Source organism: Sinocyclocheilus rhinocerous, unplaced genomic scaffold (assembly GCF_001515625.1).
Source record: "Sinocyclocheilus rhinocerous isolate Xijiao unplaced genomic scaffold, SAMN03320098_v1.1 scaffold995, whole genome shotgun sequence".
In the NCBI taxonomy this organism is placed as follows: domain Eukaryota; kingdom Metazoa; phylum Chordata; class Actinopteri; order Cypriniformes; family Cyprinidae; genus Sinocyclocheilus; species Sinocyclocheilus rhinocerous.
The window spans coordinates 35,767-48,577 of record NW_015658507.1 but is presented as its reverse complement, the minus strand read 5'-3'; the positions used below and the strand labels follow the sequence as shown (position 1 = coordinate 48,577).

Genomic DNA, 12,811 nt, shown 5'->3' with positions numbered 1-12,811 from the left:
GATTGAATTGCATGTCCTGCTGAATATTACCCTACAGAGGCATAGATAAGGACAGAGGTGCATGTTCTGGTTATCTATAAACATAAACCATTCATTCCATTATTAAGAATTAACATACTTTTAATTGCTAATGTTTCAATGTAAATAAATGCCACAAAAAGCCATTGCAACAAAACAGTATGGAGGTATAAAATGTTAAAATTGTTTTTTTAGTGAAAATTCATACCGTGTTTGATTCTGAATGTTTAACCGAGAAGTGTGTACAATCTTGTACACAATCTTACTCCAGTTATGTTTAATTTCATCTTCAAATGCATTGATTGTTTTGATATCTTGCAGTGCTCTTTGACTTGTTGCAAATGTGCCTTTATTTATATGAGCTGAACCCATGTGTTTGTCCAACTGTGAGTAGCTGTAGTTCATTTAAAAAGACAAGGTCATGTTACAGAGCTGTGCAGTATTTTGACATGTGTTTTTCTTGTTGAGTTTTGCTTGTAATCACACAATAATTGAGTAGAAACAGAGAATGATATCAGACTTACTGGAATAGTCACCCTATGATTATCATGGAGAAACATGAAACAGATGCAGGGCTTTGGGAATGGCTTTTCTTTTCCTTTTTTTTTCTCTTCCACTTCTTTCTTGTATCTTCTCTACTTCCTCCGTCTTCCTCTTCATTTCCTTTTTCCCCTCTTCTGCTTCCTTTCCTCGTCCTTTTCCTTTCCTTTCTGCTTCTTCTACTTCTTCATTTCTTCCTCTTCCACTAATTTCCTTTTTCTTTTCTTCCTCTCATTTCTTTCCTTCTTTTTCCTCATTTCCTACTTTCCTCTTATTCTTCCTTTCCTTTCCTTTCCTTTCCTTTCCTGTCCTGTCCTGTCCTGTCCTGTCCACCTTTCATCTCAGCTCCACTTTTTTCCGCTCCATTTTACTAATTTCTGCTACTTTCTTTTCTTTAACAATCCTTTCTGCTCCTTTGCTCTTTTCCCACTCCTATCCTTTCTTTCTTCCCTCTTCCTTTTTCTTTCCTCTTCCTAGTCTTTAAAAGGTGTTTGATGTTGCTATGCATATAGATGTGTTTTGCAGTAATTGAACTGATATCATGAACCTCTCACCTGCAGAGCAAGTGGATATCATCTCTCATTCTGTCCTTTTAATTTTCCTCCTATCAGAACAAGAATGTTTCGGTTAAACTGGAAAAGAAGAAATGGGAGGAGATTGTAGTTAAACGAAAGAAGGAGGCCGAGGAGAATGTGACCCCTGACATAGACGAAAATGGCTTCGGCAATCTGGCCACCAGCATGGGGCGAGACCAGGAGCGGGTGAAAGATCGTCTGCTGAAGAACACATACTCCAAGAAAAGCAAACGAGTGAGTCTGTCATCTCTTTCTGCAGGCTAAATGATGGAATGCTTGATGGACAAGAGCAGCGGCGCTCAAAATCCATGTGATCTTATACCTGTTCCTGAGTGTTGACGGCTTTGACCGGTGTTGACCAGATTAATGTGGCCATCGCAGTCATTACTGAATGCCTGCTGTTTCTGGAAGGGTCCAGTGAGGTGTGTGCATATGAATGTGACAGCAGTACATCAGCGACTGACAGATTACTGGTCTAGAGCTGTGGTACAGTGCCGCACAGCATGCTGTCAATGACCAAGAAGAACAAAATATAACCATCTCTCGCTTCCTGTATCCATTTTCTCTCTCCCTTGTTTTGGCTTATTTGTAGCTTTTCTTGATAGTGATAGGGTTGAAGCAGAGAAAATGGGATTGGAAAATGTCACAAGCCAGATTTGAACTCAAGTTGCCTTCATGAGCACCAAAGCTTATCTCTTTAGTTACCTAGATTATTCTATGTATATTTCTGTCTATCGGTCTGTCCGTTGTTCTGTCTATCTCTCTAGCTATCATTCTGTCTATTCTTTATCTATCGTTGTTATTCAATCTTTATCTATCTATCTGTCTGTCTGTCTGTCGTTTTATCTGTCTGTTGATCTTTGTATCTATCAGTCTGTCTGTCACTCTGTCTGTGTGTCTGTCTGAATGTCTAGCTGTTGTTTTGTCTAGCAATCATTCTGTCTGTTCGAAGTGCCGGTGACAAACTTTCCGAAAGTGTATAGTGGTTACTACACCCCTGGTGCTAACAGATAATTGGCTAACAGGCCATAACTACAACCCATGATCTTCTTTCCTTCCTTACTTTCTGTCTTCTGTCACTCATGCCAAGTTTTCTAAAAAGACAGCTTTCTGACACCATGAGGAGAGATAGAATATTATCAGGCCAGAATAAAAGCAAAATGGACAGACAGAGCATGGTTCATCCTGCGTCTGTCACTTGCCTCTTCCCAGAGACATCTGATTACCCTCCCCTGAGGACTTCTCCATCACTGTAGCCCAATGCATATAAAGCAGCCTCTCTCCAGATGGGATCTCTCTCTGATCACGGGCCTTTGTGCGTTCGCTCGCACTGGCAGCGCGTTTAAATGCAGTGTGTTCTAGCCCGCGTGGGCGTCTATCAGACTCTCATACACCCGCTGGCATCTCCGTTTCCCTCTCTGATCAGAAATAATGGGGAAAAAAGAAAACCACTTTCATATTGCTGTAATTGCAGAGCGGAAGGCTCTCCACAAAGCAGCCATCTGGACGGGGAGAGACTGTGAATGCGCATGGGCCGCTGTTGTGTGTGTGTGTGTTTATTTTTCCTAGCTGGAGAGATGCAGAGGGACACACACAGCATGTCTCTGTCGGGGCTTTTGATGCACAGCTCGGCTTGATTTCTGTCTCTGAACAGCCGTGATCACACTTAAAGGCAGATTCATCAAAGCATTTAAACGTTAACTTTTTTTTCACTCATGCAACTCATAATGAGTGAGTGGAACATGTTCAGTGACTCAGCTAGTCATATGCTGTCTTTTTTTTAAATAGTAAATCAGATCTCCATGCAGTGCAGCATGCATTCCACACTAGCCCACAGCACCTGATTGAGGCATATTTCTATGTATCTATCTGTATGTCTATCTCCTGTTCTATCTAATTTTCTGTCATTCTGTCTATCTTTCTGTCATTCCTTCTGTCATTCTATCTTTTTATCATTCATATCTGATAGAAAGTATGATATGATCTGTCTGTCTGTCTGTCAATCTATTGTGCTATCTTTCTGTCATTCTATTGATCTGTTCGCCTATCATTCCATTGTTTGATCTATCATTCTGTCCTTCCATCTATAGATCTGTCGTTCTATCTATTGTTCTATGTTTGGCAGATGAATAACCTTTTTAATTTATGGTAAAGTTATCTTTATATAAAAAAAACAATATAAGTCTGTTGTAAGTCCCTATTTAGATAGCTAAGTAAACATCTGTCTGTGTGTGAGAGACAAGCCAAATACTGTTTGACTGAGTGTACTAGGAACACACACACACACACAAACACTTGTATGTTAAGAGTGATTGGTCTGTTGCTGGATCCAGTGTCATTGTCCCCTGAAGCATCAGTATTAAATCTAGCACTGACTGCCTCATACCGGTCTGAGAGAGATGGAGAGCGAGAGAGAGCACCCACCAATTACACAGAAGCACAAAACTGCATGCTTGTTCATGATGAGCTCATGTAACTCTAGGGAATCTTTTCCTTTCTGCTTTCATGGCAGAAACTCCATTGTGCGAAGTTAAACTCATAGCTGATCCAGTAACCGTTGTGCTCTCTGATGTGCTTATCACCCCTCAGGGCACATCACCCACAGCAGTGCTGAGGGCCAGGACACAGCTCACACAGGAGAAATATGGAGATCTTAGCCAAATATCTCTCACTCATATGTACGCTGTAGTGAGGGGTGGTGTAACCTGTTGGTTAAGGATATGGGCAGCTAACCGAATGGATGTAGGTCACCGCAAGTGATCTACAAAGTATTGCCATTGTGCCTTAGACACTTAACCTCAAGTTACTCTGTCCTCCCTGTAATTACTGGAAGCTTCTGCTTGAGTTACAGAAGCACCAGCTAAAGGGCAAATCAGATTAGATAAAAGTGTATAACTTTACACAGTCTTCTTAAAGCTGAAGTGTGTCATTTTTCTCTCCTGCCCCAGCTTAATATGCAGAGACATATATAAGTAAGCCATTTGTATGTTGATTCCATCAAAAAAGTGAAATCACTGACTCTATCAAAACGTTACTTACGTTAGTTAATTGTTCAAAATAATTGCAGATGTTGTTCTTGCAGTTCTGTATTGATGATTCTAATGGCACAGAAATTCCACACTTCACTTAATATGACTGAATTACATGTTTTTGTGCATGTTTTATATATATATATATAAAACTTTAATCTATTTTATCTAAAATAAAAATCATTGAACAAGATGAATTTACTTGTGAAGCAACACTGCATAAGATATTAAGGCTTGTTTTTAGAGATTGCATCTTTAATATGAGTGTATTTGGTCTTACTGCACTGGGAGATTTTATTTAGTATTTTTTTTGTAGTTTTAAGTATAAACAAGCTGAAAATATCTGAGTGCAGTAAGACACAATACACTTATTCAAGATACTATGAAAACTTATTATCTTATGCGGTGTGCATAAGTGTGGCTCTCCAAGTATATTGATCTAGTTTAAAGGATCATTATATGTTTTCACTGCGGATAACAAGTCAAAAACGCTATTTAAAAACCTCATTAAGTCATTTTTTGCAGTGTACTAGTACAACTGTTCGTACATTATGCAACATGCAATTTTATGTAAACAACGTGAAGTATTACTGTAGTTTATCAAGCATAGGCAAACAGTTTAAGCTAATCTGTTGATACCCGATCTGCTGATAGTGTCCTTTATTTGCATTTATTTAATTTATTTTTTGTAGGCAGTATTAGCACAACATTAATTGAGCCAGGCAAATAGTGTTTAGTTTTGTGAATGAGACCTAATCTGTGTTTGCATTGTAAAGAAACATTGACTTAATACAACACAGCCTGGTTAAAATGAATCACAGGTGGTTAGAAATAAGATGGAGGTTTATACATTGAAATACAGTGCACACAAGTGTACAGTCATCTCATTCAATGTGTGCATGTCAGACGGTGAAACTATTTTGATCTGAGGCTGAAAGTAACATGAATCAATGCCTCTCAAAATTTTTAAGAGAGACACACAGAGCAGGCCTACTTCATTTGAGTTTGAAAGATCCTTGTCTCACTGCACATTACTGTTAACAGAACAGAGTATGCACAGAAAATTGAGAATAACCTTGAATGCACACACAGCAATGTTCAGTTTCCATTTTTGGGACCGATTTTTGTAACAGGTTGATTAGATCTTTCTCATGGATTGCTTACTCAAAGCATTTCTGGCCTTTTAAGCTGAAATTGGTTCGGTATTCCACAGCCCCCTGTACAATTTATGCCCTACAGTATGTGACGTATTCTTCAAACGCTCACTTTGTCTAATAGCAGCTGAGACTGAAATGGCGAGCTGTAATTTCACCCAGGCTCAGATGTCTGACGATAGGGATTTGCCCACCGCAGCACTTGCAAGGTTGTGAATTAGCTGCCCGGCCTGTATTAAACAGCCATAAACTATGGCTGATAGAGTCTAAGAAAGGAGAAGTCTGCACATTTGAAGTACTGCTCATTGCTCAGTCTTATATGAGATGATTTCTCATAGTTATGCAACAACGAGCACTGAGAAATGCAAAAGACCAAAGTGTGAAAAAGTCTGTCTGGTTTAGTCTGTAGCTGAACTGTTAAAGAAAGAGGTTAGAGTTGGCATGCTAAGTGCACTTTCGTTCTGTTTTAATGCTGACAGCTTTACACTTGGTTTCCTTTTGCAGTTTTGATGTATGTTGGTTACGCTGAGCTGAGACTTTGTGTTTTCTAAATGTGTATTGTAGTGTGAAAATATACTTTACTCTTAACAGTTTAGTAGTCAGACAACAGTTCAGTTCAACATCAGTCTGCACTGTTCAAGATCTAAATGCTTAGATTGTGGTGTAGTACAGGAGCTGGATCATATTGAAAGCTGGAATGTGGAACCGTTGGTACTTGGCTAGAGGAAAGTTCCTTTGTGATAGCGTAGCTTCAGAGGTGATTTACACACCAGACAGTTTAAGGAGGAGGAGACGGACCACTTGTAAGAATTTAAATTGGAGAAACTGTACACCTTAATATAGTGGTTATAGAACTTACTCCGGGTAGCACTATATTTAATTTTTTGACAAGAACGAAAAAAAGTCTGAGGGATAGAAGTACAAATATGTGATATAGGACCTTTATGCAGTGCTTGCCATTGTAAAGACTGTAAATCTTTTACAGCCTTGTTTTCATTCGTGTTAAAGTCAGTGTGGTGTTTAACCTCATTAAGGTTAAAGAGCCAATCACCTTCTTGATATATGCATCATCTGTTGATTTTTTTCTCTCAAATGTGTGTGATTTACTGTACAGTCTGTACCAGCCTGAAAAATAAACTTTACCATAGTTGTCATAATGTAATACTCATTTGAACTAATTTATTAAAATGTTTGGAGAAATTTTTGATCTTTCCCCATTTAGACTCAGAGAAGTTGTACTTGAATGCTAATTGTCTTTCATTATAACACCCCTGACAGCTATTTTCTCAGTTGCCCGCTGAGTAACTAGCTTAAAACTAAAGGTTTCTCTGTTGCTGAATAATGCTTCTTTCTTTCTTTCTTTCTTTTTAATCCTACTTACCCCAAGTTGAATAGTAGTGTATCACGGTTTGCACACAAATATTACAGTAAGCAACAAACACTGGTTTCAACATTGATAATATTAAGAACTGTTTCTTGAGCATGTCTATGTACATACATTTTGCGTTGTTTACTGCAAATTGTGTTGGCTCTTATGCTCATACAGTATATAGGCATATATATATATATATATACTATAGCTTCCTCATTTCTAAGCATGCATATATATATATATATATGCTTAGAAATGAGGAAGCTATAATATTGGCTGCAAATAGTATAGCTTCCTCAAACATAAGTGTATATGTGTTAACTGCAGAAGTCCACAAGATAGAGCACGTGTGTATGTGTATATCTGTAACAAACAATATAATTGATAAAAAATATAAAATAAAATGACATATAAATAATATATAGAAGTACACTCTTTCTCAGTCCCTTGCTCTTTTGTCATGGTTGTGTTTGTTTTGACAGGCCCACTTAGGAGTAAGAAAACTGACAGTGTTGTGAGACTCTTTCTGACAGTCTGACACACTGTGTGTTTGTGTGTGCGCGCTTCTCTTAAAGGATTAGTTCACTTCCAGAATAAAAATGTCCTGATAATTTACTCACCCCCATGTCATTCAAGATGTTCATGTCTTTCTTTCTTCAGTCGAAAAAAAGAAATGAAGATTTTTGAGGAAAACTTTCCAAGATTTTTCTCCATATAGTGGGTTTCAGTGGTGGCCAACGGGTTGAAGGTCCAAACTGCAGTTTCAATGCAGCTTCAAAGGGCTCTACACAATCCCAGCCAAGGAATAATGGTCTTATCTAGCGAAGCGATTGGTCATTTTCTAAAAAAAAAGAATCAACATGTATATACTTTTTAACCTCAAATGCTCTTCTTGCACTAACTAGACTTCACGCATTACGTAATCACGTTGAAAAGGTCACGCGTGACGTAGGCGGAAGTACTGACCCAGTTTTTACAAAGCTAACGTGCAAAGAAAATCAGATACCCTTTACAAAAAAAGGTAAAACATCGATGCTGGACTATTTTGAAGTTGGAGGAGAAAATGAGATGGAGTTTTTCTCCCTACCCTACCTTTTTGAACCGGAGCACACAGACGAAAACTAACCGCGTGTGACCTTTCCAACATGATTACGTAATGACCTTGCAGACGCGCATCGCAGAGCTATTGCAAGACTAGCATTTGTGGTTTAAAAAGTATATGTTTTTTTTGTTTGTTTGTTTTTTAGAAAATGACAGATCGTTTTGCTAGATAAGACCCCTATTCCTCGGCTAGGATCGTTTAGAGCCCTTTGAAGCTGCACTGAAACTGCAATTTGGACCAACCCATTGGCTCCCATTGAATTCCACTGTATGAAGAAAAATCCTGAAATGTTTTCTTCAAAAACCTTAATTTCTTTTCGACTGTAGAAAGAAAGACATGAACATCTTGGATGACATGGGGGTGAGTAAATTATCAGGAATTTTTTTTTTTCTAGAAGTGAACTAATCCTTTAAGGTTTTATGTTCCCTCTGAGATGCATTTAAGATGATTATCACTTTAAACCAATCAGATTAAACTCATTCCACGAAGCTTAACCTGCTCGTAAGCACTGATCTGGGGTCAATATCTTACAGCCCACATTTACGTAACACAAAAGTGCCAAACTATCAGCAGCTTCTGCCTCCTCTTTACTAGAGACTCCCATATTTTGCTTAGTGCGTGCTTTTGCTCAGCGTGTGCATTGTACACCACTGCCCCCTGCTGGTGAGGACAGGAAGTGCACGAGAAATGTGGGGGAAGGGAGTATTGCAGCTCTATAGCATATGAACATCTTGCAGTCCTTCAGTCTTTTATAGGTCTTTTAGTGTTTTTAGGCTTTTAGGCCACTAGGGGGCACTGTGTCTTCACGTTAGGACTCAGTGTACTGCAGAAGCAGGAAATGGTGGTGTCCTTTTGTGTTGTAGGTATAAAGCTCCTGCTAAATGTATATATGGTTGTGGTGCTCAATATAAGGAAGTCTAGTACTTCAACTAGTCAATATGCACCCATTTTCCCACCCAATATGCACCCAAATTCGTTTTTTGTAGTAAAATGTGCACAAACATGCTGATTCAGTGAGGGAAATCGTGAAGTATTCAGGTAGCTTAGCTCAAATTTACCTCACTTAGCATTATATGGGTTTGCCTTAATTCTAGACTTCAGCTTCAAGCTCTTCCAAATCCCTTTCTTGCTGATTTATAAAGATTTATAAACCTCCTGCACATTTCTGTTAGCAGTTGGCGTGATGTTGCAATCACAATGTGTTGCTGTTCATATTCACATTACACATTGCCATTTGTCAACCGGACCGAAGTGTGATGTCACTTTTATGAGCTCAAGGGACAATAGATGGGCTGAAGGGGATTACGGTTGCTTTGACAGCTCGCGGTGGCACAAAGCCCCGTCCCTTGCCCTTTTCATCTCTCCTCCCCTTCTTTTTTCTTCCCGTCCTCTATCTCCTCCCCTATCGCCAGCCTCCTCTCCACCCTTATCCAAAGTGTGTCGTGTACATGTCAAACAATGTGGCATCTGTCATTTGCCGAACAAAAGGGCCGCAGACTGATAGCCCACAAACTATAGCTCCAGAGCTCCCCAGAGGTTAACCGGGCAGAGGGGGCGTATCACTGCTTTTGTCCCAGGGGAAAGAGCCCCCCAGATGGGACCGAGGCGGTCATGAGGGCCCCTTGGCACACTGTGAATGCTGGAAGGTTAGGCCCGGCTCTGGTGGGAGCTTCGGATTGTGGTTTTGTCCAACTAGCGATGGCGGCCAAGAAAGCAGGATGCAGCTAAGTTGATTACCGAGAGAGCAAGAAGCAGCGTGTGTGGCGGCACGATTGCCAGACGGGAGGAGGAAGTGGGAGGAGGTATATAGATTCGGGTTAAAGTGTTAAATATGTGGTAAGACCTCATTTGAGGCAAAGGCGTCATGTTGGATATGTGTGTGTGTGTGTGTGTGTCAGTGGATGGATGCATGGATGTGTGTGTATTGAGCTGCATGTTTTTATCAGTCTGTGTGTGTGTGTGCGCGTGTGTGTGCGTGTGTGTGTGAGAGTGGTTCATGCCTGGAGATTGAATAGATTTATTGTCTTGTTTTGCGGGGGTCTTTGGGTCTGTCACCACTAAGTTGGGTTGTCAGACGCTGGTGTGTTTAGAGGTGACCCTTTTCTGCTTCGCATTTGTGTGTAGCACATGTGTAGGAGTGTTTGTGTGATCAGTGCACGTTCCAAAGCACAAGATGCCTTCCAACCATGGTGTTTGTCTCCACTAACGTTTTAAGTTAGTACAAAAGTGTCCGTTTTTTTTATAATTTTTTTTTTATAAATGCACAAGGGTTTCAAAACACAGTTTGCATGAACCATTATATTAAAGCTACATTGAGTTTTATACATGACAGATATGTAAACGAATAAATGTAATCATATATAGACTGTTTGCAGTTTCATCAAACAGTAAATGGTATATCAATATGCAGTACGTAAGTAGGAGTAAATAAAACACTATTTACAGTTAATGCAACTTCTTTTACTTTAGCAATTTCAGGTTTGTTTAAAAAAAAAAAAACTGAAAACAGATAGTGGCTACGTAGTTTTCAACCAGATTTATGAATAAGACTGGGAAGATACCGCTCCACTTCACATTGTCCAATGAAATTTGAGCTTGTTTAAGATGCACACAGTCTACAGCAACACAATGGCAACTACATCTCAGACTGACAGAAATAAATAAAAACAAATAGGTATTTTCCGAGTTTTGAGACATTTTTTACTGTTTTGTACACATTGTCATTATAACTATAATTCAAATGCATTTTGTTGTTTTGAATTTGACCACAATATTATTGTTGATAATTGTTGAGTGAGGGGCACTATTGGTTAATTTTGGAAAAATGGCAGGGGCTTGAGCTGCCAAAGCACTCCTCTCTTCATGTGCCTGATTAAGATATTAAAAATGAATACTTTTATTAAGCATGCATTAAATTGATCAAAAGACATAATAAAGATAAACAAATTTTTTTACAAAAGCTTTCCATTTCAAATAAATGTTGTTCTTTTGAAGTTTCTATTTATTGAAGAATGCTGGAGAAATGTATCATGGTTACATTATACTGTATGTATGTCACTTTTTTAACAAAAATATGAAGCACCACACCTTTTTTCAACATTGATAATAATTAGAAATGTTTCTTGAGCAGCAAATCAGAATGATTTCTGAAGGATCATGTGACACTGAAGGCTGGAGTAATGGCTGCTGAAAATTCAGCTTTGCCATCACAGGAATAAATGAATATAATACAATAGAAACAGTTAATTTAAAATATAATAATGTTTTACACACGTACACACACACACACACATACATACATACTTACATACATGTGTGTGTGTGTGTGTATATATATATATATATATAACCAAGCTCTCCATCCTCCCAGCTCTGTGTCTTCAGCAGCCCACCTGCAACCTTAGAAATCGTTAAAATCATTATTTCTTCTTTTCTCCTGTGATGACATGCACGTTGAATTTCCACTAAAATAGATAACGTCGCTGAGACTGGTAAAACTGCTAATAGAGTGAGAAATACTCCCTCCCTCCCTTTCTCTCTCTCTCTCTCTCTCTCTCTCTCTCTCTCACACACACTCTCTCTCTTGCTAGGCTTTGCTTAATGTCTGACAGGCTCATGTCATCGCTCCTCTGACATGCCTGGCCTTCGGAGGCTGAGGGCTCAGTGTACTTATTCCTCTCTCAACAAATGAGGGCGACCTGCCTGCTCCCCCGCCAGCACTGTGCAGCATTGATTAGGGATAATTGGAGGGAGTCAGAAGCCGAGAAGTGTCACTAAATAAATTTGGCTGTGTTAATTGCAGATTCCTATGGATGTGGGAGAAACACTTAGCCGCAGGGCCTGACAATGCAGGATTAATTGGCCCCCTTCAATGAACATAATTAGAGCGATTGTTAAGAGATAAAGAAAAGGTTTAACGAGCATGGCTGCACTGTCAGAGGGAACATCACACTCTTTTCTCTCTTTTTCCTCTCACAGTATTTCTTGCTCTCTCCCTGATAAGAAAAAAATGTTGTATATTTTGATATAGACTAGCTTCGCTCTCTCATAATTAAAAAGTGAAATGCATAATTATGTGTGAATTTGTAGCTCATTATTAGTTTATTAACGGCACTGAGTTAATGTATTATGCACATATCAATCTTGTAACTTTTCTTTTTTATGTTTGTTTCTGCAGGATTTTTGTCTTTTTGCGCATAGCAAAATGTAGATGAATTCAAACCCAGTGAGCACATCCGATCTTAAAGGTGAAGGTTTTTTTCTCAACCAAACATAATGACTCTGTGTGTTTTCAGCCATCATAATTGAGACTGAAAAATTGCAGGGATAATATCCACCATATTTTTCAACACATAAGTAAGCTATTTCCTATGAATGTGCGCTAAAAACCAGTGTGTTTATTATTATATTCATAAATTAAAATTATATTATGACAGATACCAGTTTGCAACATCAAGCAGCATTGTGGACTGTTTTTTACAGCTATAATAACTGGAAGCAGCTGACACCGGAAGCCTTGCATATAAGAGATAGAAATGGCTACAGCCGCTATTGCGTTAAAAATAAGGTAGATATGCTTAGTATGCCATTATATCACTTCACAGGAAGTGAAAAGGAAATTCATTGTTGGCCAGTGTTGTGCAAATCTATCTATCATTCTATGGCTGTAAAGCTTATAAAGCTTAAACTCAAATGCTTTTAAACATTTTATTTGGTTACACTTTATTTTAAGGTGTCCTGTAATTATACAACTAAGTACTGAGTAATATTAATTAACCGCATGTAGAGTATTTACTATAGGGTTAGGATTAGGGTTTGGTTTAGGGTTAGTTGCTTGTAATTAAGCATAATTTACTGTTAGAACTTAACTACATGAAACAAAGTGTTACCATTTATTTATGTATGTATTTATTTATAATTAACTTTCATCAACAGACTTTGTTTCATGTTTTTAGATAAAAAAATAAATAAATTATATATGTATATATATATATATATATATATATATATAAAACAATATA

The 12,811-nt window shown here is 38.4% G+C and overlaps 1 protein-coding gene across 1 annotated transcript in view; it reads left to right on the top strand.

Moving 5' to 3' along the window:
• The window catches only part of LOC107722251 (fibrosin-1-like protein), a 114,441-nt gene that overhangs the window by 72,988 nt on the left and 28,642 nt on the right, over positions 1 to 12,811 (top strand). Inside the window, exon 2 of the mRNA XM_016530530.1 lies at positions 1,170 to 1,367. Within this exon, the coding sequence (XP_016386016.1) occupies positions 1,170 to 1,367 (198 nt within the window). The remainder of the gene's footprint in view (positions 1 to 1,169; positions 1,368 to 12,811) is intronic.